The following is a 26,565-nucleotide window of genomic DNA, read 5'->3' as shown; positions in this document are numbered from 1 at the left end:
AGTCCCCAGGAGTCATTTAGGAAATTCCTCTCCACATATTTGAAACACATCCTTGCCCACTAATGGTCATCAATCACTCAGTATATCACTCTCCTCCAGTCCAGTGATAATGAGTCAAAGACCAGAGGGCTGCAACAAGGCCGGATTCTAAATCATTCTGACTTTAGAACCAGGAAGGGCAGGATGAGGACATGCAAAACAGAAATCAACTGGGAGGTTGATTTTGTTTTTGTAGGGAGTTTATTTTTTGTTGTGTGGTGGTTGTTGCTGAATGTTAGCCTAAGCTTTTCAAAGAGAAGAAACCCTCTAATCCAGCAATATTCTTCATGGAAATTGAGATTAAGGAAATAATCTAACGGGAGGGAAAAAGTCCTATGCAAGTAATTGTTGACTAGAGTGTTATTCATCTTGCAAAACAGAAAACATTATAATGTTGTACACTTGAAATTTATGTAATGTTACTAACTAATGTCACTTCAATAAATTTATTTTTTTAAAAAGAAAAACAGAAAACAGCCTGAGTATCCAAAAATAGGAAATGGTTAAGTGAATAATGGTATAACCATTTCAAGAATAATTAAGTAGCAACATGCAAAAAAGGTTATGATATATTATAAAGGGAAAAAGAATTCAAGTGTTTCTATGCAGGTGATGGGGCTGGAAATATCATTACTTTGCAACTGCCATATTCATCAATGGATACTAAAGCCTGTGAATCAAAAGTTGATGAGGAGCCGAAACCGGTTTGGCTCAGTGGATAGAGCGTCGGCTTGTGGACTCAAGGGTCCCGGGTTTGATTCCGGTCAAGGGCATGTACCTTGGTTGCGGGCACATCCCCCGTGGGGGGGGTGCAGGAGGCAGCTGATCGATGTTTCTCTCTCATCGATGTTTCTGGCTCTCTATCCCTCTCCCTTCCTCTCTGTAAAAAAATCAATAAAATATATTTAAAAAAAAAAAAAAGTTGATGAGGAACAGGATGTTTACATAGCCTGAAATTAATTCCCCACAAATTTCTAGTTAATTATAAAGGGACAAATAGCAACTTTATACTGGAGAACCTGGGGGGACACCACCAAACAAAGTCATCAGAGTTAACACTTCCTCTCCTGGTACAAACTGATATAATGCGCCTCTTCATACAATGCACTGAGAAGGACACGGTATTTGTATAGTTAATTTCGGCCAAGAATGTATAACCTCAACCAAACCATGAGGAAATCCCAGGCATATATAAACTAAGGCAAATTCTACATAATGAGCGATCCTGGATTGGATCCTGGACTAGAGGAAAAATTACCCTAAAAAGGACATTAATGGGACAATTGGTGAAATTGAAATATAGACAATAAATGAAAAAAAAAATCACATCAATGTTAAATTTCTTGATTCTGATAAATGTCCTTATTTTCAGGAATTCCACACTTAAGTATTTAGGGTAAGAGAGGTGTGATATAAGCAACTTAATCTCAAATGATTTGGGGGAAAAAATGAGTATACAAACAGAGAACAAAGAGGGGGTGGGGAAAACGAAAAAGCAAATCTGGTAAAATGCTAACAATGGGTTAATTGGGATGAAAGGTGTACAGGAGTTCTTTGTCCTATTTGTAACTTTTTAAAAATTTGAAATGATTTCAGAATAAAGTTATAAAAAAGTATATCTGTGCAATGATTACAACTACAAGAATGTTATATCCTTGCCAAAAGGTAGGAAAGGATGCCTGACAATGAAAATACCTCATTTGAATGGGCCAGATGGTGGGTGACACTTTCTCCTCATTAAAGACGAGTGCCGATATCAATTATGCTACTTGATTCACACAAAAATTCAACAATAACCAAATAACCATACGGGAAAAGTAATTATTCGGTGGCAAGTGGAGGGGTTTCCAGAGATTATCCAAAGACATGAGACATATGGTTAAGTTACTCCTGGAGTTACCTGCTGCCCAAGGAGATGTATACAATGGTGACTCTAGAAATGGGTGGGGTTTTTTAGATTCCTATCATGCCCATTTCTGGGCAAAGACATACCTTCATAATAGCTTCGTTGATCAAGTTCTCGCTGATGATAGTGGCAGTTCCCGAGCTGGAGTTAGCAATCTTGGTGGCTGTCGTGTTCATTGGCTTCACAAGATGAGGTCTAAAGAGAAGGGAGAAAGGATCCTTAGAGCTTTCTGTAACGGGAACGCTGAGAAACTGCCCATCTCAAAGATGGCAGCCAGCCAGAGAGACGAGGGCGGAGAGTGGTGACTCGCTGTTCACATCTCCGCTCTAACACACGCCAATGTTCCTGTAGAAATGAAAGCAGTCAGGAGAAACCAAGATGGCGGCATAGGTGAAACACCTAACCTGCAGCCGGGCACAACAATTTCAAAGGCACAACTAGAGGTCAGAACGGACATCGTCCAGAACCACAGGAGAGCTGGCGGACTGAAATGCCCACAGATGGGGGGAAGGAGAAGGCCACGGGGACAATCGGGGGAGCCGTAAAAGCCTGAGGTATGGAGAAACTGGCGGAGACACGAGCGCGCGCCTGCGGGGAGGATGGAGCCGGAGAGGAGGGGGCGGCTGACGGCCTGGCCGGCGTTCACTGGCAGGAAGGAGATAAAGGCTCCGGAGTGCGCTAAGCGCCGGCTCCGACTGCACTGAGCGCCAGTTCCGGGCGAAACCCTGGGAAGCCAGGCGCAGGCTGGGGGAATGAATCTGGGCTGTGGGGCGCAGGCACAGAGGAGCGGGGGAAGGCAGAGCTCCAGAGGCACGCACGGGAAGGGGCGCAAAGGACGGACTGTTGCCTGCGCCACTGAACTGCCCTAGCGGGAAGGAGACATAAGCTCAGGACCGTGCTGAACCCCAGTTCCGACTGCACTGAACCCCAGTTCCGGGCGAATCCCTGGGAAGCCAGGCGCACGCTGGGGGAATGAATTTGGGCTGTGGTGGCGGAGGCATAGAGAAGCGGCGGCTCCAGACGCGCGCACTGGAAGGTGCGCAGAGGACGAACTTTTGCCTGCGCCACTGGGTGGCCCTGCTGGGAAGGAGACAGGGACGCCAGACTGCGCTGAGACCCAGTTCCAACTGCACTGAAGCCCAGTTCCAGGCGAGAATCTGGGAGTCCAGATTCATTAGGGGAGGGACTGGACTGTTTGGCAGTGGGCGAAACTCCAGGGCGCGTTTCTCTCAGAGGTGTTTGCAAGGAATACAGAGGGACACAGACACAGGAGCCTCATAGGGCGGGGCTGACAGGAAGCCAAGGTTGTAGGCTCCACCCTGTAGCTCCGCCCCAGCCAAGCTGAGCAGAAGCTTTTTCCTGCTGAGTGCCTCAGGTAGTGGCTGACCCACACTGCATTGGAGACCCAGAAACGAGGGCATCTAGTGGTTGGTGGGAGATGACACCAGATTTCAATCACTTGCATAAGGGAGGCATTCTAGAGGCAGACTCAGTGAGCGCCAAGGCATTGCTGCATCAAGACCCGGCCCACAAACATGTCTCCTGCACAGCAACTCTTCCTATATAGACAAAGAGGGTCCTCACGGCCAATTGGCCTGGAGGACAATTCCTCCCAGTGACACCAACAACAATCAAGACTTAACTGTACAAAGGAGGACCAAGATGGAGACATAGGGCGGCAGCCTGATCGTTGCCTACCACAACAATATTGAGACTACGACGGGAGAGCAGAGCAGACACCAGCCAGAAAGACCGGGGGGCTGGCTGAGCAGATGCTCTACAACTAGAATAAAAGAGAGGGGTACGCAGGATGATGCTGATGCCGGTGACCCAAAGTCCACACTTTAAGAACTATGGCTCAGGCGACACAATGGTGGCCAGGAACGTGCTCGGCGCAGTTCCCCCGGCGGTCTCCGGCTGAGGGGACGGCTCCACTCGCTGCCGAGCACGGACAGACGAGCCCCTGGGAGACATGGGGTGGGAGACTCCGTGCTTGCTGACCTCCGAGTCCTTCAAGAATCTCAATGCCCCGAAGTGGCCAGGTGCGCACGCTCAGCGACTGGCCACCGTTGCAGACCCAGGGGCCGACGCAGCGACACCGGACCAGCCCACCGCCGGGTACCGGGCACACCGGAGCCTTGCCGAGCCCGCCGCCCAACGAGTTCTGCGGCAGCCGCCCTGGAGCTCTGAGAAAATGACCGAAGGAATTGCTGAGAGGGAATTGACCAACAGGAATTGGGATCAAGAAGACGAAACCCCGCTGAGACCCGAGTCCAGGCGAGCCTGCGAGCCTCTGGGCTCAGATGTGGTCACACGCCTCTGGGTCTAGGTGAGGCCTCACGCCCCTGGGTTTGGGTGAGGCCACGCGCCCCTGGGGCCAGGTGAAGCTGGATTCCGGGTTCGGGTGAGGCCATGTGCCCCTGGGTCCGGGTGAATCTGAACCCTGGGTCCGGGTGAGGCCGTGGGCCCCTGGATCCGGGTAAGGCTGGGTCCCGAGTACGGGTGAGGCCGTGAGCCCCTGGATCCGGGTGAGACCACGCGACCAGGGGTCTGAGAGAGGTAACGCGCCCCTGGGTCCGGGTGGCTTCGTGCACCTAGGTCCAGGTGAGGCCACGTGCCCCTGGGTCTGAGAGAGGCCACGCACCCCTAGGTCCGGGCGAGACCATGTGTCCCTGGATCCGGGTGGGGCCTCGTACACCTAGGTCCAGGTGGGGCCGCGTGCCCCTGGGTCTGGGGGAGGCCAGGCGTCCCTGGGTCCGGGTGAGACCGTGTGTCCCTGGATCCGGGTGAGACCTAGTGCACCTAGGCATGGGTGAGGTCACGTGCCCCGGGGTCTGAGAGGCCAAGCGTCCCTGGGTCTAGGTGAGACCGTGTGTCCCTGGATCCGGGTGAGGCCGCGTGCACCTAGGCCCGGGTGAGCCCAAGTGGCCCTGGGTCTGGGAGAGGCCAAGCGTCCCTGGGTCCGGGTGAGACCATGTGTCCCAGGATCCGGGTGAGGCCTCGTGCACCTAGGCCCGGGTGAGCCCACGTGGCCCTGGGGCTGGGAGAGGCCAGGCGTCCCTCGGTCCGGGTGAGACCATGTGTCCCTGGATCCGGGTGAGGCCTCGTGCACCTAGGCCCGGGTGAGCCCAAGTGGCCCTGGGTCTGGGAGAGGCCAAGCGTCCCTGGGTCCGGGTGAGACCATGTGTCCCTGGATCCGGGTGAGGCCGCGTGCACCTAGGCCCGGGTGAGCCCAAGTGGCCCTGGGTCTGGGAGAGGCCAAGCGTCCCTGGGTCCGGGTGCGACCATGTGTCCCTGGATCCGGATGAGGCCTCGTGCACCTAGGCCCGGGTGAGCCCAAGTGGCCCTGGGTCTGGGAGAGGCCAAGCGTCCCTGGGTCCGGGTGCGACCATGTGTCCCTGGATCCGGGTGAGGCCGCGTGCACCTAGGCCCGGGTGAGCCCAAGTGGCCCTGGGTCTGGGAGAGGCCAAGCGTCCCTGGGTCCGGGTGAGACCATGTGTCCCTGGATCCGGGTGAGGCCGCGTGCACCTAGGCCCGGGTGAGCCCAAGTGGCCCTGGGTCTGGGAGAGGCCAAGCGTCCCTGGGTCCGGGTGCGACCATGTGTCCCTGGATCCGGATGAGGCCTCGTGCACCTAGGCCCGGGTGAGCCCAAGTGGCCCTGGGTCTGGGAGAGGCCAAGCGTCCCTCGGTCCGGGTGAGACCATGTGTCCCTGGATCCGGGTGAGGCCTCGTGCACCTAGGCCCGGGTGAGCCCAAGTGGCCCTGGGTCTGGGAGAGGCCAAGCATCCCTGGGTCCGGGTGAGACCATGTGTCCCTGGATCCGGGTGAGGCCACGTGCACCTAGGCCCGGGTGAGCCCAAGTGGCCCTGGGTCTGGGAGAGGCCAAGCGTCCCTGGGTCCGGGTGCGACCATGTGTCCCTGGATCCGGGTGAGGCCTCGTGCACCTAGGCCCGGGTGAGCCCAAGTGGCCCTGGGTCTGGGAGAGGCCAAGCGTCCCTGGGTCCGGGTGAGACCATGTGTCCCTGGATCCGGGTGAGGCCGCGTGCACCTAGGCCCGGGTGAGCCCAAGTGGCCCTGGGTCTGGGAGAGGCCAAGCGTCCCTGGGTCCGGGTGCGACCATGTGTCCCTGGATCCGGATGAGGCCTCGTGCACCTAGGCCCGGGTGAGCCCAAGTGGCCCTGGGTCTGGGAGAGGCCAAGCGTCCCTGGGTCCGGGTGAGACCATGTGTCCCTGGATCCGGGTGAGGCCTCGTGCACCTAGGCCCGGGTGAGCCCAAGTGGCCCTGGGTCTGGGAGAGGCCAAGCATCCCTGGGTCCGGGTGAGACCATGTGTCCCTGGATCCGGGTGAGGCCGCATGCACCTAGGCCCGGGTGAGCCCAAGTGGCCCTGGGTCTGGGAGAGGCCAAGCGTCCCTGGGTCCGGGTGCGACCATGTGTCCCTGGATCCAGATGAGGCCTCGTGCACCTAGGCCCGGGTGAGCCCAAGTGGCCCTGGGTCTGGGAGAGGCCAAGCGTCCCTGGGTCCGGGTGAGACCATGTGTCCCTGGATCCGGGTGAGGCCTCGTACACCTAGGCCCGGGTGAGCCCAAGTGGCCCTGGGTCTGGGAGAGGCCAAGCGTCCCTGGGTCCGGGTGCGACCATGTGTCCCTGGATCTGGATGAGGCCTCGTGCACCTAGGCCCGGGTGAGGCCACGTGCCCCTGGGTCTGGGAGAGGCCAAGCGTCCCTGGGTACGGGTGAAGCTAGATCCTGGGTCCGGGTGAGGCCGTGCGCCCCTGGATCCATCCGGGTGAGGCTGGGTCCCAGGCCCGGGTGTGACCACGCGCCCCTTGGGTAAGGGTGAGGCCACGTGCCCCTTAGTCTGGGTGACGCCGTGCCCCTGGGTTCGGCCGAGACCAAACCAGAGGGAGTCGGACCTCCATTACCACCATTTGTCCACCATCCAGAGCTGAGGGGTCAGTGCTGACATGTACACATAAGGAACTACTGGACATTGAAATTGGGTCTCAAAAGAACTGTTGGTCCAGGGGGAAGCTCGCTACAGATTGATTCATTTGCCTGTCAGCATAACTATTATTGCTCGTCTCACATTGAGTTCTTATTAGTATATATCTAGTGACATATGATCTCGCTCATCTAGGGGAAATGATGAACAACATAGACTGAGGAACAAGAACAGAACCAGAAGCAAGGAGGCATCGATCGGACTATCGGGCCTCAGAGGGAGGATAGGGGAGGGTAGGGGGAGGGTGGGGGGAGGGGGAGAGTTCAACCAAAGGACCTGTATGCATGCATATAAGCCTATCCAACGGTTAAGTTCAACAGGGGATTGGGGCATGCGTGGGGAGAGGGGTGGGATGGGAATGGGGGGATGAGGACAAATATGTGACACCTTAATCAATAAAGAAATTAAAAAAAAAAAAAAAAGAAAAAAAAAAAAAAAGAAATGAAAGCAGTCAGCTCTAGGCAGCCAAATGCAAGCCAACAACGCACACCCTTAGAGCCAGGTGTCCTGACATCCTCACAAGCCCCTTGTCCTCGTTCTCAATGTCAGGAGAACACTAAAGGCGGCCTCTTATTTTTTGGATGCAACTACAGCCTAGGACTCCACTGTGGGAGCCCTTGCAAAGCCTTCTGTTCTCCGGCAGTAAAGAAAGAGTTCAGAACAAACATGCCAGCTTCACACTGGGCGGTGAAAATTTAAAACACTGCTTGGTTCTACCGCTCAATCTCAGTTGGTTTCTGAGACCATTAAGATACTCATCACAGTGCATCTCAGCTATTTTAGAGCTCCAAATCTGTGCAGAATAATTCCTAAACTATTTTGGAAGACTACTACTACATTCTCGCTACAAACACAGGAGTGTCTTCAGGTGTTCCCACCACAGGAGACAGCCCTTATAAAATAGGCCCTACCAGCAAAATAGGTGGGTTGCACCATCAGAACATCTGTGCGGTTAGAAAGCCATAATAACCTCTGCAGGAAAAAGCAAAGGGGACATTGCTCAAGTTTATGAAGACACTCTTCCCCGACTCTCACCTGTGCTTGGCTGACCCAGTTCCAGCTGAGACTGGATGTGTCTCCGAGGGTGAGACCCAGGCCTGAAGAAGCGGCTTCCTCTTGCCAGAATTTTCCACTTTACCAGGGAGGCCCTCTGCTGTTGCTTTTTTTTGAGATTCTGCTGTACTGGTGTGGTGAGTGTCGGACAGTGGGTAGCTAGGGGAAGAGTGTGTGGCAGGAGAGGGCTCAGAAAAGGAGGGGCTGGAGATAGGAGAATCCAGGGCCGAGTCAGCAGGCTGCCTTTGCCTCCCATTTCCCATCAGCTTTGCCTCCTCGCCATCGCCAGGGCCTGGCAGCCGGGTGTCCAAGCGTGAGCTCTTGCCGAGATTTGGCTTATGAATTTCTAAAGTTGTAGTGTGCTCTGAAGAACCCCTAACAGATGCTTCCGGTGCTTTCGACCTGAGCTCATGCAGGCTGTCTGCGGGCACTGCCAACCCACCTGCCTCGCCACTCGGCGCCTTCTCAGAATGGGCAGGTAACCTGCTCCAGGAAGAAGCTCCTCCTTCCAGAGCTGCTACCTCTGCTGCCTCACTGTCATCTTCCACCTCGTCCACTCTTTCATCATCCGATGTCACTTCAGGAATGGAAGGAAGGGTTAAGTCCAGATCAGCCGTGGCTGGAGATTTAACATCGGAGGCAGACTGAAGGTCCCCCAGGGGATCAGACAGCAGACCTTCGTGATCACTGGCTTTGCTCTGATTTTGAGCCAGGAGGGTATCGTCTTCCTCCATGCCTTTCCCCAAGCTTGCTTCACTCACTGGGCCTTCTGAGACACGCTCCTCATGGGAAGGGAGCAGCAGGTGACTGGCCATGGCAGCTGGCACACCGGAATTCAGTGGCCGGGGCTCAATCACAACCTCCCCCTCGGAGTCTTCTGCGTGGGGACACTCAGCAGGCTCTCTGTCACACACGTCGCCGGCAGCAGCCCCTTCACGCCCCAGCTCCTGGGGATTACTTTCGTCCTCTCCGACCAGTCCAGGGGACTTCTCCACCTCCTCTTCCGTAAAGAGCTGCTCAGAAAATGACACATGCTTCCTGATTCTCTTTGGGCCCTCACTGCCATTCAGACCCATCTCTTCCTGTCTTCCCATTGTGGAGTTAAGTGAGAGGACCGGTTCTCCCATTCGAAGAGGGGGTACCGCCTGTTTGATTGTGGAAGTCATTTCCCCACCCCTAACTCTGTCCTCCTCAAAAAGCCCCGACGGACTCTCCCCATCTGTCTTTACCCCCATTGGAGGCTTCCCAGCCGGGCCTTCCGTCCTGCCGCTTCTCACTGAAAGGGCCAATGTTACTTCTCGGGCCCCTTCTGATGAAGGGGTATAGTCTTGTTGTTTTTTGGGGGGAAACCTTGGAGGTTCTTCCTGCTGCCCCGTTTCAGGCTGCTTCAGGAGACACTTTGCTGAGTCATCACCACTGGTATCCTTCTCTGTGTCCGCCTCACTCGTCTTCCCCGCTGGAGCCTCTTCCGTCCCTTTCCACACTGCAGGGGGTGGCTGTTTGGAAAGTGATCCCAGGGCACAAGAAACAGCATTTGGAACTTGTGTTAAACTCTCCTTTTGCACCTCTGTGTCAGGGAGCAACCAGGGCTCCTCAGCACCAGCCTGGCCCTGGTCGGTGGAAGGCCAGCTTCTGATAGGCGTGGATGTGGAAATGGGAGCTGCAAGGGGAGGGGAGGAAGCGGAGAAGACAGAAGGAGATTCTGAGGACTGTGTCTCGGCCTCATGCCCCGACTGAGGAGGGACAGGTGTCTGAGCAGGACTGGAAGGGAGAGCAGAAAAAAAGGGAAGAGAGACAGGGGGAGGAGGAAGCCTGGCTGTGGGTTGAACCTCTGGAGACACTTCCAGTCTGCAAAAAGGACAAAATAAAATCTGCTGGTCAGTTGCAGATGCTGCTTGAGAGGCGAAAAAAACATGTAAAAGTAAACTCGTTCAAAGGGGAGAACTTATTGCTATAAAGGAGCACACCAATACTTAATATACAAAAGGGACACTTTTTATCACTGAGCACACCTGCCACACAAAGGGCTTTGCAACAGAAACAGAAAGATCCAGGTAAAGTGACAGCCCACAGTTGTTGTTTTTATATTTTTATTGATTTCAGAGAGGATGGGAGAGGGAGAGAGAGATAGAAACATCAACGATGAGAGAGAATCATTGATCAGCTGCCTCTTCCATGCCCGCTACTGAGGATCGAGCCCGCAACCCCGGTATGTGCCCTTGACCGGAATCGAACCTGGGACCCTTCAGTCCGCAGGCCGACACTCTATCCACCGAGCCAAACCGGGTAGGGCAGCCCACAGTTCCTTTTAGTGATACACAGAAAGCACCCAGAAAGCTCAAAGCAGTAAAGATCCACCACAGGGCAACACGCACACATTTTGAAGAGCAACAGTCTATGCATGTCTGTGTGAGTCTGTGTGTGTGTGTGTGAAATCACAGTGAGCAGAATCTCAAATACAAGCCTCTCCCAACCCAGACCACAGGAACACTGCGAGTGGATGTGAGTCATGCTGACAAGCAGAAACCCCCAGGCTCTCTCAGGCTCTCGAAACAAGATGCAGAGTAAACACACAGAGAACTGTCACAGGAGTGTGACCAAGGGTCTCGCATGACAGCAAACCAGTGCCAACGTGCAAGGAGGAGAGGTGACATCGGACTCAAAGGGAGATGTGTGAAGAACTCACACCCAGTCCTGCACCTACCACAACCGAAACCTGGTATCCACAACGTGCAGCACTCAGAACCTGCTACACCCACGGCATTCCCCTGGGTCTGAATATCACACATGAAGGGCCAAGACTCACCGAGGTTTCACGGCTTTGGTCTGGGGCGCCCTGGCAGAGGGAACAGGTGGTGTCGGTTCAGACTTGGGCTCTGGGTCAGCCTCCGGTTCTGTGCCCTGCACTTCTTCAAAGGGGTTCAGGGATTTTCCCCGTCCGGAGACAACAGCCAGAGTCTCCTTCTCAGATCTCTTCACAAGGCCTTCAGCAGGCCCCGGCCCGTCCGCCCTCAGCGGGCCCTCCTGCTCCTTCCCAGGGGTGGTAGCGGGGCTTTCGCCTTCACTGCCCTTGGCCACATCCTTCTTTCCTGTCACCAGAGAAAGCAAAGAGGACTTCCTGTTCTCGTGCTTCTTACTCTCTTTGGATTCTTTCACGGCCTCCAATTTCGCCGGAGCTGTGTTTTCCCGAATGTCCCCGCTGCCCGGCGGCCAGGAGGGCGGCAGGGTCATGGATTTCGGAGAGTTCTTTGTGGAAGACTCAGAGAGCCACTTGTCAGAGGACACGGCGCCCCCGTCCCCGGGTTCCTTCCAGGCCCGAGGAGACAGGTTTTCTGTGGAGGAGAACAAATGCTTCTTCCTGAAGCCCTGAGGGGACGGGGAAGAAGAGGTGCTGTCCTTGGTCTCAGTCTTGCCTTCTGGCTGCTCCACGTAAACATGGTTCCCGTTGATACAGACGTTAGAGCGGGAAAGCGAGTCGTTCTTGGACCGAAGGCCGCCAAGAAAAGAGAGCCCTTCCTTCTTGGGAAGGGTGAGGTTGACCTGGTTCAGTTGCTTAGGATCCGCGCTTGCTGTTCTCTTGTGAGACATGACTGTGGGAAGGAAAACAAGGGAAAAAGGGAATAAGAAGTTTAACGACGGGCCCACAACTGGAGGGAGGGGGGATTTTGTCCGTGCCTGAATACGTTCTCGGTTGTCACAGGTAGAGGCCCGGGATGCTCCCAAAGATCATACAATGCATGGGACAGCCCCCCACAACAAAGAATTACCTGGCCCAAGCTATGAGCAGTGCGAAGGTTGAGAAACCCTGCATTTAATCAATGAAAAGGGCAGCACTTTTGGTAGAGTAACAGAATCTGGCCAACAGTAGGGATTTGATCATTGAAATTGCAGTTCAAAATACACAGTTAATTCAGAGTAAAGGGAACTGGATTCCTCAGCTTCCATTATGGATTTATCCCATGAGGTTTAGTACCATAATAGGAGTTCAATAAATACCTGATGAATTAATGAAATATCACTAATGTTCCATGGTTTAACTTTTAATTAAAAAAATAAAACCTGCCCGACTGGTGTGGCTCAGTAGTTGAGCATTGACATATGAACCAAGAGGTCACAGTTCAATTCCCAGTCAGGGCACATGCCCAGGTTGTGGGCTCGATCCCCAGTAGGGGGCGTGCAGGAGGCAGACGATCAATGATTCTCATCACTGATGTTTCTCTCTCCCTCTCCCTTCCTCTCTGAAAGCAATAAAAATATATATTTTTTAAAACCACAAAAACAAACCTGGATGCACTCATTTTGTTTGATCTAGACGCTTGTACTAATGTACATCAGTTATAGAACCAGACGTTTTGGAAAAGGAATTTATAAATTCTTAGAAACCAGAGGGCTTAGAAATAGTGAAGACTTCCTAACCAAGATAAACCATCATCACCACCACCACCACCACCATCATTTTAGTAACTGAGAATCTGAATTAAAATCTTTCTCTTAAGATTTGTGTGTGTTTTCTCTCTCAAAGCAAAGTAAGTTAAGCTGAGGGCAAGAGGCCAAGCAAGAAGGAGGAGGGAACTCACTGTCCGAGGCAGAGGAGGACTCGTCCTCATTGTCATCGTCCTCCCACCGGGACTGAAAGTCTCCCGGACGCAGCAGCACTCTGTCTGACTTTGGAGTGGGCAGGACAGACATGGACTGGGAAAGTGGTGTTTTCTGCAGGTTAGACTTGGAAAACAAGGTCTTAATCTTCGACTTCTTTTTCTTGTCTTTCGAAGGTGACTCATCCTCGCTGTCGACAGAGGGTGATGTGCTGGGGAGGATGGCTGAAGCGGTGTCTGACGCACTATCCTTATTCTTCCCCCTGATCTTGTCCTTCAGTTTCCCAAATGGATTCCGAGACTTGTCTTTCACGGAAAGGTCAAACATGCTGGCAGTCATGTTGTTTCTCATAAACTGGATGTCAACCTCAATTTCTCCTCGCTCTTTATCCTTCTTTCCTGGTTTGGATTTCAAGGTGTACCACCTACAAGGAGAAGGCCGAGAGGTCACCTTTGAACTGAAGAGCCTAAAACAACGTTCACAATCCCTACTAACTGGCCCCTCCTCTCCGCTGTTACAGCCTCTTATACAAACCTCTTATCTTCTTTGGGGAGTAAAGGGAGGGGTAGGGGGATAAGGACAGAACTTGTAGTTTTATTTTTGAGAAGCCACCCACTAGGCAAAGATAGGATTTGATTCTGTACTCAGTGTAGCATCACCTAAAATCTTGAGTCAATAAAGTGCTATGTTTAAAAATAAAATAAATAAAAACTCCAACAAATCATTTCCTATGACCAGTATTTTCCTGCAAAAGGGTAAAAATGCAAAGATCATACACACATAGTTAAGAAGGTAGAATGCAAATTTACAAGTACCAGTAAATCTCAGAGAAAAGCAAGAGTTTATAGAACAGTCCCTGGTAGGGAGTAACTGAAAATATAAGACAGTAAAAATGTATATAGATTCCACTTATATGAGGCATGTGGAGTAGTAAAATTCATAGAGGCAGAAAGGAGAATGCTGGTCACCAAGATTTGGGAGAAGGAGTGAATGAAGAGTTAGTGTTTAATGGGGACATAGTTTGCCCTGACCAGTGTGGCTCAGTGATAGAGCATTGGCATGTGCACCGAAGGATTGTGGGTTTGATTCCTGGTCAAGGGCACATATCTGGGTTGTAGGTTCGGCATGTGCGGGAGGCAACCAATTGATGTGTCTCTCTCACATCAATCTCTCTCTCGCGCTCTCTCTCTCTCTCTCTCTCCCCCCTACCTTCCTTCCACTTTCTCTAAAAATGAATGGGAAAAATATACTCAAGTGAGGATTAACAAAAAAATGTCTTTAAAGTTTTGGTTTGAATGGTGGTGATGGTTTCACAACAATGTGAATGTGCTCAATACCACAGAACTGTATACCTAAAAATGGTTAAAGTGGTAAATTTTGTTATGTATGTATAATTGTTTACCACTATTTTTTTTTCTTTTGCTAATCCTCACCCAAAGATACTTTTCCATTGATTTTTAGGGAGAGTGGAAGAGCGAGAGGCAGAGAGAAACATCGATGTGAGAGAAACACATCAATTGGTTGCCTCCTGCACAAGCACAGACGAGGGCCCAGGCCGGGGAGGAGCTTGCAACCAAGGAACATGCCCTTGACCAGAATCAAACCTGGGACCCTATGGTCCACAGGCCAATGCTCTATCCACTGAGCCAAACTGGCTAGGGCCCACAATTTTTTTTAAAGGAGTATTTCAAACATTATTCAAGTATTTCTCCTGGTCATTTGCAAACTACTTCAAGACTTTGGCAAATGACATATCAGTTCCACTCCACTGAAAGACGAACTTCAGAAAAAGTAGCTCTCCCCTTGGCGTTTTCCAGCTGGTTAACTGCAAGAATGTGAGCGGTGTGACCACTACAGGCCAAACAGCTCCAAGTACACGGTCTCCTGACAGCCAGCCCCAGCGTCACCCTCACAAACAGAACCCACATTCTGGCTTCATTTTAGTGACCTATTTAAGAGCTGAGGGCCATGGGGCTTTAAGGAAATGATGGTTTTGCCCAAACAACCACAATTTCCTCTTTCACCTTCAGCCTGTCTTGCTCACAGGGCAGATCACTGCTCTCACTATTTTCGCTCAGCCTACACTGAAAGGAAGGGAGCAGAGGGAGGCAGAAGCCTAACACTGAAATAGCACCTCCAGCATACTTGGCATGGCACACACTGAGAAACATCCTCAGTTAAGTCTCACAAGAATGACATTTCTTTATCTCAAAAATGGGATCTTTTACCCATTTTACAGATAAAAGAGATTGAGGCTTGCAAGGGAGGTAATTGGTGCAAGGTCTTAGGACTCTTAAGAGGCACGACTGGGTTCTGAATCCCGAACCTGGGACCCTTTGGTCGCAGGCCAAACCAGCTAGGGCTCAACTCTTTTTGAGGAAAGTTTGAGCTTCTAATTTAAATGTTCTAAGATAAAAGAAAGGGGGAAAAGCCACCATAGCTTGCCATCAGTCATTAATCATAAGCTTTCATAAAGTCCAGGGTACAAAGTGATCACGAAGAACTTAACCTGCATTATCAAAAGACAGCCAAGATCTGAGAAAATGATGTCAGCTATGATTTTGGACCTTGAGGAGAAATCTCATCATGGCTTTTAAAACCACAATCCACAGCTGGAGAGGGCGGGGAGATGCGAGGTCCTGACAGACAGCCTCGCCTCTGCCAGCCTGTTGTCTTTCCAGTACATTTCCCAGGACCTGGCCGGGAATAGTTTGCATATTTGTCACTTAGATGTTGAGAGGATTATTTGTATTTTTCTCTTCTGACAGTCATGTGCTAAATGGTAGCCTTGGTGAAGAAGGTGGTTGGTTACCTTTTGTAAATACCAACTTGAAAAGGGGAAGTTGCTGAAAGCTGAATCCCAGGGCTCAGAGGACCACACCAGCCACAAGCAGAGAGCTGCCCCTCTCCACCCAGGGGATGCGAAGACAGGACAGACTTTTAAAGAATATGTACTTGCCAGTTCTTGGGACCAGACCTGCCCTTCCAAAAATATCAGTGCCAACGTCTGTTTATTTTGAGCAAAGCTCCAACCAACTCTAGAATCCTCCCTGCGGGCCTATTATTACCTGCTGCACAGGCTCAATCCCCAGGCGCTAAAGTGGGATTTGTTTTGGAAGCCCAACACCACTAGGAGGTGCGAAGAGACACTTCACCAACTGGTCCTGTCTGCTTACTTTCCCAAACACCCCAAACACCAAGTAACCCCAGAACAGCCCTATTTAAGGAGGTGAAAGGCAGACTGAATCACAGGCGGGTAAGCATCTCATGCATATGTTCAGAATTTTTAAAAACCTGTGCTGGGTTTATTAAAGCTAGAAAGGAAGACAGAAGTGGTTTCTTCTATTATCAACATTATCCAAGGGATATTTGACACAAGCATAATTTATAACAAGAGTTATAAATCATCCTAAGGAATCCCCAACCAGAACATATAATGGGGTTTTAATCTTTAAACATCAATTCAATTTTTAAGCATTTCTGTTCGTTTGCTTTTAAGTTCACTTAATTCCAGCACCTTACGGAAGTAGTTCATAAATAATAAAGCATGGCCACACAGCACATGATGTCAGCGTGGGCGTGTCCAGCGCTACCTTTCAGGTAGCCCAGACGGCTTACGTTATCTTAGAAATCAGGGCCGGGTTCATTTTCCTAGTCCAAAGGGCAGAGAACAGAAGAAAGCCATAATCCCAATGTAGCAAGTTTATTTTTAAACCCATGTCTGACAAAACCCTGCAACCTATCAAAAATGATCCCTTCTATAAGCAAATAATGAATTTTACTTACAATTAAAGTTCAGTTGTTCAAAATGTAATAGGATTTCTGAATACATAGGAAGTGACAGGAAACTTATGTAAACTATATTTTTAAGTAATAACAGGCATAGGATTAAAATTAAAAACATACAAAATGGTATAGAGCCCTAACCAGAGGTACCTGTTGGATTCCTGGTCAGGGCATATGCCCCGGTTGTGTACTCGTTCACCAGTAGGGGGTGTGCAGGAGCAGCTGATGGATGTTTCTCCCTCTCCCTTCCTCTCTCTCGAAAATCAATAAAAACATATATTTTTTAAAATGGTACACAATGAAAACTTCAGTCTTCCTACCCCTCCATGCTCCTCAGGCAAGTGATAGTCTTGGGCATATACAAGAAAAAATGTGTAGCATCCACACAGCTGCCCTCCTTTTGGGGGATTAGGGTTGGGTTCTTTTGTCAAACAACAGCTTTAAAAAAGAAAAATTCTTTTAAGTCTTCTAGATGTAAGATTAGGTCTAGGACCTAAGAGCAGTAGGGAATGTAAAAAAAAAAAGAAAGAACTAGGTACAGGAAGGAAAAGAGGTGGGAGGCAGAACTCAGGACCCCCCTCCACCCTTACCCCCACCCCCAGGGCTGGGTTGGGGAGCTACTGCCTAGATCTGCATTGTCAAATCTCCTGGGCTTTGAAACAGTCACTTTGAGAACAGTTCATGCCATCCAACCATGCCCAATTCTCAGGGTTGATTTGCCTCAGAATGCAGTTTCTCAAACACACGGAGAGCGGATCCCAGGGGGCCTTCCATCGGAATGCGGCAGGGTGAGGGCAGGTGGCTCCTGCTCTTGGGAGATGAGAAGTGCAGACATTGGGGATTACAATTGTAAAATACGGACTGGTATGTCTCAAAACTAATCTTCCTGCAGATGAAGCAAGCCTGTTTTTCCTTCAAAACATTCCTGAGGGCAGGCACGTGCAGAGAAATGGTGGCTCCAAAGATTCGGCTCAAATACTGTTTACATGCCAGGCACTGAACATGCAACACAAAGAGGCCAGATTCTGCCCTAAAAAACTTACCCTCTGGGGGTGGGGGGTGGGGAGTGGGGGGACAGAGAGTGAGCTTAGGAACATCGTCACCAAGTGTTGGTGACATCGGCACAACTGCTGCCTTTTCTTTCTAACTTTGGAGCACGACAAAATCATCAGACATGAAGAGAAACTATAGTTTCAACCACAGATGAGGTCTCGCACACATGAATACAGTTCTCGGCTCATTTAAACCCCAAGGGGCTACTAGAACCGCCTCCTTAGGGATCCCGCAAAATGAATGAATACTGTGTCCTCCAATTGGACACAGAAAGGCAAGGCAAAGGGGAGACCACAGCTCTACGAGTCACTTCAACGTTTTACAGTATTTGTTTAATTTCAAGGGAGCCTTGTCTGTGGGCCCAGTTTGGACTCAACGGTCAGTGGTGGACTGCCTGTTTCCCTTCCCCTGCGAAATCGCAGCGGTGACTTGTAGTGTGAGTCATCTCCACCATGACCCAGCATCGTGACCCAGGGGAGTATGGCCCCACATCAGGAAAGAAGCAGGAAGGACAGAACAGCACCTGATGTGGTGTTTCGAGACAGGGGACACACTCGACCTTTCTTAGGTGAAGAAATGTTCATTGACTCCCCCGGGAAATAAAAAGAAAGCTGAAAATCCTGTGGGGCTAGCAGCTGAGAAAGAACATCTACAAGGGTTCTGAAAAGGAGTGATGGGTAAAACGTCCAGACTCTTCTCTTAGTAGCCGAGAGGCGATGCATAGCAAACAGGGACAGAAGTGTTTATGACCTATAAAACATTGGCAGTGTGTACCTTGCAGAAGCTAAGTAGTTTAACCAGTTTTGTTATTGACCAAGGTGGCTGGTCATCATTGCCTAACTCTGAATACAGAATCACCAATCAGCCAACCTCGCCGCCCCAGGTGGCCCTTCCCCTCTGCCCACTATCCACTGCTTGGAAGGACTCCTGATAAATCATGACAGAGGCAAATGGATCACTTTTTTGCCCTAATTTTGTTATTCTAATGGCACCAAAAGGCTATCTGTGGCCACCAAACTCAATCCTAAAAGCTGGTAAGTGACATGGTATAGGAGAGAGAACAGAAAAAGCCGGCTGAAAATGCTTTTGGACCTTCCTATATTATTTGCTCTACAGAAATTCTGTTAGAAAGTCATCAAAGTGAGTTATAGAAAAATGTTCAATTTTCTCATGCTAATCCAACCGTTACCTTTTTATGTATTTTCTTGAAGTCTTTTCCCTGTACATTTAAACAATCACTAGCTGAGAGACTTCAGGCAAGTTACATAACCTCTCTGTGGCTCGGATTCCTCCTCTGAAACAGGGTTCAAAGCACCTACCTCATAAGGATGTTATGAAGATTAAATGGCTTCATATATGTACAATACTTAGAATTAGAACAGTGCCTGGTATTAATAAGCACTTGACAAGTGTTAGCTATAATTATTGCTTAGTTGTAACCAAAGTACACATGCAATTTTATTTGTAGTAGTTATATACATAATTGTCTTACAGTTTCCATACCCATCAATTCTAGTGACTATATGACATACTGTGAAATATATATACATATATGTGTGTGTGTATATATATATATATATACATATATATATATACACATATACATATATATGTATCATAGTTTACCCATTCAGATGGTTTTCAAAAAGGAATTTAAGAAATCTATAATTCTGACTGACTAGGCATCCAAATATCATCAAATACAAATAATAATGATTTGCATTTGAAGGGGGTAGGAAAAGACTCAATTACAAAATCAGTTTGTATTACACAATTTCCAAAATTAAAACGTACATACGAATTTTTGAAATACAATGATCAGTGTATATTTTCTGTAACCTATGAGAGATATTTAACCAATGGTCTTCAGGGTTTCTACGTAGGCAGGAGAGTCATGAAGCAGAGGGCTTCCAAACTACGTCAGAGATGTGCCAAGATGGCATAATTGACTGAAGGATAAGGTTCAAGGCATTTTTTTAAAGTTGAAAGCAATATTAAACTTCCTGTAGGCAAAGATTAAAGGGAATAACAAGCACCAGTATTTCAAGATTCTGAGAATTAGAAAAATTGACGCACTTTTAACCATGTAAATCCCCCCTGCAATCATTTACTGACCCATTCTTTTCCTTGATCGGATCTCAAAAAGCCACAAATGTTAATATTCTACCTTCAGATCAGGTATCTAGCCTCTAGCCCACATGTAAATGCCGCTGATGCATTCTATTTGGTCTGCTGAAGAACATTCTCATGGCAACCGTGGGGATCCTTTATCACTCATGCAAAGAGATTTTAAGGATGGAAAAAGAAAATGCAACGCTTTGGTTCACCGTCTTTTGATCAGGACAAAAGAAACAAACAAACTTCAGCATGACAGACATCAAAAAACATCCAGCCCTACCCGGTTTGGGCTCAGTGGGTAGCGCGTCGGCCTGCGGACTGAAGAGTCCCGGGTTCAATTCTGGCCAAGGGCACATGCCCAGGTTGCGAGCTCGATCCCCAGTGTGGGGTGAGCAGGAGGCAGCCAATCAATGATTCTCTCTCATCGTTGATGTTTCTATCTCTCTCTCCCTCTCACTTCCTCTCTGAAATCAATAAAAATATATCTTAAAAAACAAAACATCCAGCCTACGCTCCGCCCACAAACGGACTCACTCCTTTCTAAGAGAGTTCTGCAGAGTATCTATGGTTTATCTTATAATCAAGGTAAGTCCCAAGGGGGAGGGGAAGAAAAACCCCACGCCAAGAGCATTTAAAATCCTGCTTTAACAACGGATGATTAGTGAAAATGAAAAGTTCCATTGGTGTAAACGGAAAACCCCACAGGACTGGCGCTGTAGGAGGCGACACCCTTGAAGCAGTATCCCAGGACCCAGCCTACCACTGGTTCCCTGCACACAGGACACTCATTCTTTATGATCACAAGAGGCCTTTTCAGACCAGGCTTTCTGGAAGCCTTAATTGTTCTACCTAGGTTAGCCATGTCCGTGTTAATAAAAGAGTATTTATATTAAAAGTGAAGTGTGCAGCAACCATACCTTTAGAAACATTTTTCTGGGGTTTCTTACAAATGCCTTCCCTCTCACTCCCATTCAGAGGCCAACATTCAGGAAAAGACACTTAATTACCACCGCCTTTTCTCTCCCCGCAGGCACATTCCTAAATGTGTCCCTCGGGGACACCCTGGAGACTAAAGCCCTGATTTTTTTTTTTTCCTAACAGATTATCTACAGACTTCTCCCTACAGGAAAGGAATTTCTTGTCTCATTAGTGACTAAAAGCAACCCCTTTGCCAAAAGCATCATTAACCACCAAGCTGCAGAGACAACCTGCTTCTTTAATGTTCAGAAAGGGCACAGACAAGCAAGCCATAACCCAAACTGGGAAACTGAATGGGCAGAGCTCTGACCTCACACTTCGGACACCCCTAGTCTTTAATCCGCTGGATTAAATGTAAGATTAAAGAGTTCTCCACGTCCACACAGGCAAACGACCGCCTGCCTGTGCCTAAGGGACTGCAAGAGTGAGTGTGTGTGTGTGTGTGTGTGTGTGTGTGTGTGTGTGCGCGCGTGTCGCGTGCGTGCGCTCATTCACTCTCAGAGACTGTGTATGGGCCCTGCGTTGGGTCACACAGCAAAAATAAGACCAGTGATCTCTGGCCAAGGGAGAAGCAGGTAATCATCAGCTTGGTCTCTTCCTGAGCCAGCTGGGGCACAAGATGTGACCCAGGACACCACCTCCTTAAAGTAAGCAGAACCCTCTTGTCAAGTTTTTTTCCAAGACAAAAATCCTGGCAGCAGGCTGTCGCTTTTGTTGGAATTCAAAGGCCTGAGAATTTAGAGATCCACCCCAGACCCAGACCCAAAGGCCACCCAGGGGACTGCTCTGAAGTGAAGATAAAGCCTAAAATGACTCCCGTTCACTCTCTTCACTTGGGCTAGGGCTTCCTAATTTGAGAAGCAGTGTTCTAGGACAGATGGCAATTAAAACTGAAGTATTTTAATATATACCTAAGATTATTGTTAAAGGAAGGGACAGGGATATCAGCAAATACATGTTTGAGTTCTTGACATTTTAATCAGCCCATGTATTGCTTTTAATGTAATTATAACATTTTTTAGTTAATAACTACAATTAAAACGACCTACTATTTATAAAAACCTCCCCCTAATGGTAGTTAGCGAAGTACAATAGAAGTTTTGTAACCAAAAGGAAGTTTAAGCAAAAGGAAAAAGGCACAGGACTTTCACACGCATACTTTCCCTAATGTGAAAAATAGTTAACTTACTTGCCCCAGAGTTTTATTTCCCATTTCTGGGTTTATTGTTCCTAATGTTACATATTTTTTTTCCCTTTTCTTAGTCCTATGTTCCTTGAAGCAGTGACTTCATCAGCCTTGTTGGAACACACCAGTAAGACTGCATCAGCGATGCTATTACAAAACAAAGACGAGGCCTGTATTAAAACTGTAAATACTTGAAGACACACATATCCACACCCTGGTTTCAGTGATGTTTCCTACTCACAGGTGTCACTGCCCAAAACTGTTTTTGCAATGGTGACCTCACCCTGTCATAGTGACTGTTGGGGAAAGAAAGCAGCCACCACTTCCTGGTTCATTTTCAACAGCAAGCTCTCCTTGTTTTATTTGTTCATTCTTATCACTTCCTCTCATTCACCCTCACCCACATCCAATCCATCACAAGCCAAGCCAATTGAGCCTCCAAAATATTTCTGAAATCGACCCACCTGTGTCCATCTCCACAGCCATCACCCTAACCCAGTGGCCGGCAAACTCAGTCAACAGAGCCAAATATCAACAGTACAACGATTGAAATTTCTTTTGAGAGCCACATTTTTTAAACTTAAACTTCTTCTAACGCCACTTTTTCAAAATAGACTCGCCCAGGCCGTGGTATTTTGTGGAAGAGCCACACTCAAGGGGCCAAAGAGCCTCATGTGGCTCGCGCGCCGCAGTTTGCTGACCACGGCCCTAACCCAAGCCACCACCATTGGTCACCTGGATTACATCAGTGTCCTCCCATTTTGTTTGTCTGATTCCAGGCTAGGCTTGTTTCAAATCCTTTCTTCACCTAACAGCCACAGCGATTTTTAATACAATGGATTACACCGCCTCATTGGCTTCCCAGGGTTCTTAAATAAAGCCCTGCCTTCCTCTTCAGCCTCAATCTACACAATCTCTCTGGCCACCTGAGGGCCTTTTCACAGGCTGCCCACCCCATCAGGCCTTCCTTCCTCCTCTACTTTTCACTAGAAAAAATTCCTGCTTATTCTCAGGTCTCTGCCTCAGATGGGCTATCTGCAATATTCTTCTTTAAATCATGTCTTCTGTGGTCTTTTCTCTTATGATACCCTGTTCTCTTCCTCCACAGTACTTATCACAATACATGATTATTTATTTATGTGTTCATTTGTTTAATGTCTTTATACCCCACATAAGGCTCTGAGCTTCCTGAAAGCAGGGATCACGTCTGTTTTGGTCACCACTGTTTATACTTGTATACCCAGTACCGGGCACATAGTAGGTGTTAAAAAATATTTATGAAAAGTATGCATAAACTTTAAAGACAAGGGGGAGAAAAGCCGTTGGAGCTTTCTCCATGCTAACTGAATGTCTTACAAATAAAATTATAATCAAATAATACCATGAAAAACACAACGGAACACCTTTAATACAGTAACTTTGAGGTACCTTCCCCCTTCTTAGTCATTTCACTCCACTGCCATAAGCAGATTAGGGTTTATCCAGAGGAGACAGAGAACTGTCTTGGGCATTGAGCTATCCGTTTCCTGCACTGGAGTGGGAGGGGACTGTGGCTAGGTGAGAGGTAGGAGGGTTTCCAGTAAGGCCCAAGGGGAATTATATTTAAGGGGAATCCCAAGAAAGGAAAAACTTAACAATGTTGCTCAAATTTTCCAATCGGTTACGAAAATCTTAAGAGTATGCTTAGGAAACCTAAAGGCATAAGCACAAACGCTGACTGCTTATAATTTGTGAATTACACATCTCTGTGGTCTTCGAAGTTATTTCCCTGCATCCAGCTCTCCCAGAAAAACGGCTCTCTGGCCTTTATTTCTTTTTAATAACCCAAATTTCCTTTGGCAACTTATTATAGTATTCTTCTACACTTACAGCTCTTCAAAATAGTTAGCCTTCATTAATATCCAAATCCTTTCAGATACAACCAAATTCCCCCTTAAATATTAAAGACATATAGGAAAATGACTCTCCACCACTCACACTCTCTCTTCATTATCTGGAAGACTATTCCAGTATTAAGTTGCATGATATTTAGTTACACAATGGCCTTCCAGTCACCATCCTTAATGAATATTTATTTTAATCTGTTAACTGATAATTTCCCCAAATTTTGTTGCTCTTACCATGCTAAAAAAAAAATGGTTTTAATCGATCTAGAATCCCTCACTACATGAGACTAGAGAGCTGAGCAGAGAACCCTACATGTTAGTCACCTGATTCGGCCTCTCCGATTCAGGTCTGTTTTATGACCATGAGACTTAACTGATTCCCATTTAACCGAGGCCCAACTGAGACCTGAGAGGTCTTTAATAGGTACGCGTAAGTGCAAAACCAATTCATTCTATTTATTCTTAAGTAAAGGGACTATGTATGCACTCTTCCCTATTAAATGTATCCTATCCTACGTCAGCCTCTGTTTGGTGCTTCAAAGATGTGTGTCATCACACTAAAGTCAAGGTCTGTGAAATCTGAGTCATTATAAAAAGTATATTCTCTTGACTCCAAAGATACGACCGATGGAGGCTTATCAAAAGAACAAGTGGAAATATTAGCACAGTTAGCTCTTAATGCCTTGAGTTTCAGCTTCTAGACTCAAACTGAAAGTCATACTCTAGAACAGCAACCTTATTTGCTAGAGACGAACACACACACACACACACACACACACACACACACACACAAACTACAGACCAAGATTTGAGCTTCTGGCCCTGGCCAGTGTTGCCAAGTGGTTAGAGTGTCCGCCTGGGCACCAAAGGGTCACAGGTTCAATTTCCAGTCAAGGGCAAATACCTCAGTTTAGGGTTCACTCCCTCCCACTCCCCCCGACCCCCACCCCGTTGGGATGAGAGTGGGAGGCAACCAGTCAATGTGTCTCTCACACCTCTCTCTCTCTCTCTCTCTCTCTCTCTCGATCTCTCTCCCCCCTCCCCCCTTCCACTCTCTGAAAATCAATGGGAAAAATATCTTCAGGTGAGGATTAACAACAATTTTTTTTTTAATTTTGAGCTTTCGTTTTGTTTCTGGTTTTTAATGTCTAAAGTGGAGTCAAGCCATTAATGACTAGTTCAAATGACTTCCTAGCCCAACCAGTTTCTGTTAAAATTCCGTCTCTCGTGTATATCTCATTTTCCAAATCCCAGCTATCTTGAGGGCCCAAGTGATGTACCCTGGCATCAGACAGAGTTTGTTTAACTGGGTTCCCCCAGCACCTTGGAAAGTCCCAGGAAGTGATACATGGAATGCTTGTAGTTTCACCTACTGCTGGAGGAGCAAATAAAAGAAGCCTTCCTTAGCAGTTATAAAAAATAAAAATTAAAAAAACATCAACTAAGTGCTATTTTCCTACAAGCTGATACTGCGACTAAGGGGTAATCGGTTCATATTAACAGTGGCAGGAGTAACCAATCTGGGCTTAGGATTACAATGGAGAGGATGTGAAAATGACGAGGCAAAGCCTAAACCAGTGATGGCGAACCTATGACACACGTGTCAGCACTGACACGCGTAGCCATTTCTGATGACACGCGGCCGCTGAGGCGGCCACATGCCGAGGATGAAACATTTGCTGCTCCTGAGGATGAAACATTTGCGAAATAATGTTTTTTCCTCAAAGTGACACACTACCCGAGTTATGCTCAGTTTTTTGGCGAAGTTTGACACACCAACCTCAAAAGGTTGCCCATCACTGGCCTAAACACTTCCTGAAATAGGGAACTTAAGGAGGTTTTCACTCCTCACAAAGCAGTAACAGAACTTTTTGAACCTATCTATGGGCCCCCTTAACCCAGGAACCCAGAAACCTCTGACAAACATTAATTAAGTCAGGCAACAAGCTCCATTCATAAATAGGGAAACGGGTTTTGAGAGACGGAGCAGCCTGAGGCCCAATCATGACTCAGGGCCAGACCCAGGGTCGGGAACCCCCATCTCTGGCAGGGAGATGCACTCTTTCTTTCAAGGGAATAAAATGCTCCCACAAGAAACAGATGGCAGAGACAGATGATAATATCCACACATCTTGGGTTGGGACCAAACAAAGGACTGCCAATGGCTCCCCGCTGAAGCCGGAAAGGAAACCAACCCAAGGCCCCAAATGTCATTTACACAAATGAAAAATGAGCATAGCTTCAGCCCCTCCTTAGCAAAGACACTGCTCACCTGATGGCTGGTAAGTTGATGCCATGAAGATACCCCATCCATCCTCACCTAGGGCTCTCCATTTTTATCTGATTTGAGTTCAGAAATGCCTATTCATCTTTGGCCAGATAAGCGAATCAGGTATTATATTTGCAAGCATGCATGCTGAAATTGGACCCACCCTACAGAAAAAGGAGTCCGGTAACTTCAAACAAACCCTCTGGCTTTTCCTGTCTCCTTCACAAGAGAAAGTTAAAAACCTGTTGGTATCTAAAACACAAAATGTGAATCATAAACTGTAGGGGCTAGGTGGTAACATGACTGACTTGCATATTTAAGGTCCAGCAAGTAGCCAATTAAGCGAAGCAAGGCTAGGTTTGGGTATACTAGATGAACACAAATGCTCCATTCCAAACACGCGTGAATGACAACAGATAACTGGGTAACATCTCGAGTGAACTGAGTTTTGCCCAGTTTTCCCTGTAGGAGTGAGATGCCCGAACACCGCGGTCGGCAAACTGCAGCTTGCGAGCCACATGCGGCTCTTTGGCCCCTTGAGTGTGGCTCTTCCACAAAATACCACGGCCTGGGCGAGTCTATTTTGAAGAAGTGGCGTTAGAAGAAGTTTAAGTTTTAAAAATGTGGCTCTCAAAAGAAATGTCAATCGTTGTACTGTTGATATTTGGCTCTGTTGACTAATGAGTTTGCCG

General features: G+C 48.3%; 1 protein-coding gene across 4 annotated transcripts in view; it reads right to left on the bottom strand.

The window, feature by feature from the left end:
- RAB11FIP1 (RAB11 family interacting protein 1) overlaps window positions 1-26,565 on the bottom strand; it is a 34,271-nt gene that overhangs the window by 6,312 nt on the left and 1,394 nt on the right. For 2 of the 4 annotated variants that reach the window (XM_054720048.1, XM_054720049.1), the window contains exons 2-4: window positions 12,579-13,021; window positions 10,808-11,591; window positions 2,032-2,140 (exon numbers count right to left, since the gene is read on the bottom strand). In XM_054720048.1, the coding sequence (XP_054576023.1) occupies window positions 2,032-2,140; window positions 10,808-11,591; window positions 12,579-13,021 (1,336 nt within the window). Of the gene's footprint in view, window positions 1-2,031; window positions 2,141-9,523; window positions 9,662-10,807; window positions 11,592-12,578; window positions 13,022-26,565 lie in introns of those variants that run through there. The other 2 variants (XM_028152523.2, XM_054720050.1) reach the window with 2 other exon arrangements.

Source organism: Eptesicus fuscus, chromosome 8 (assembly GCF_027574615.1).
Source record: "Eptesicus fuscus isolate TK198812 chromosome 8, DD_ASM_mEF_20220401, whole genome shotgun sequence".
In the NCBI taxonomy this organism is placed as follows: Eukaryota; Metazoa; Chordata; class Mammalia; order Chiroptera; family Vespertilionidae; genus Eptesicus; species Eptesicus fuscus.
This window is presented reverse-complemented; position numbering and strand designations above follow the sequence as displayed.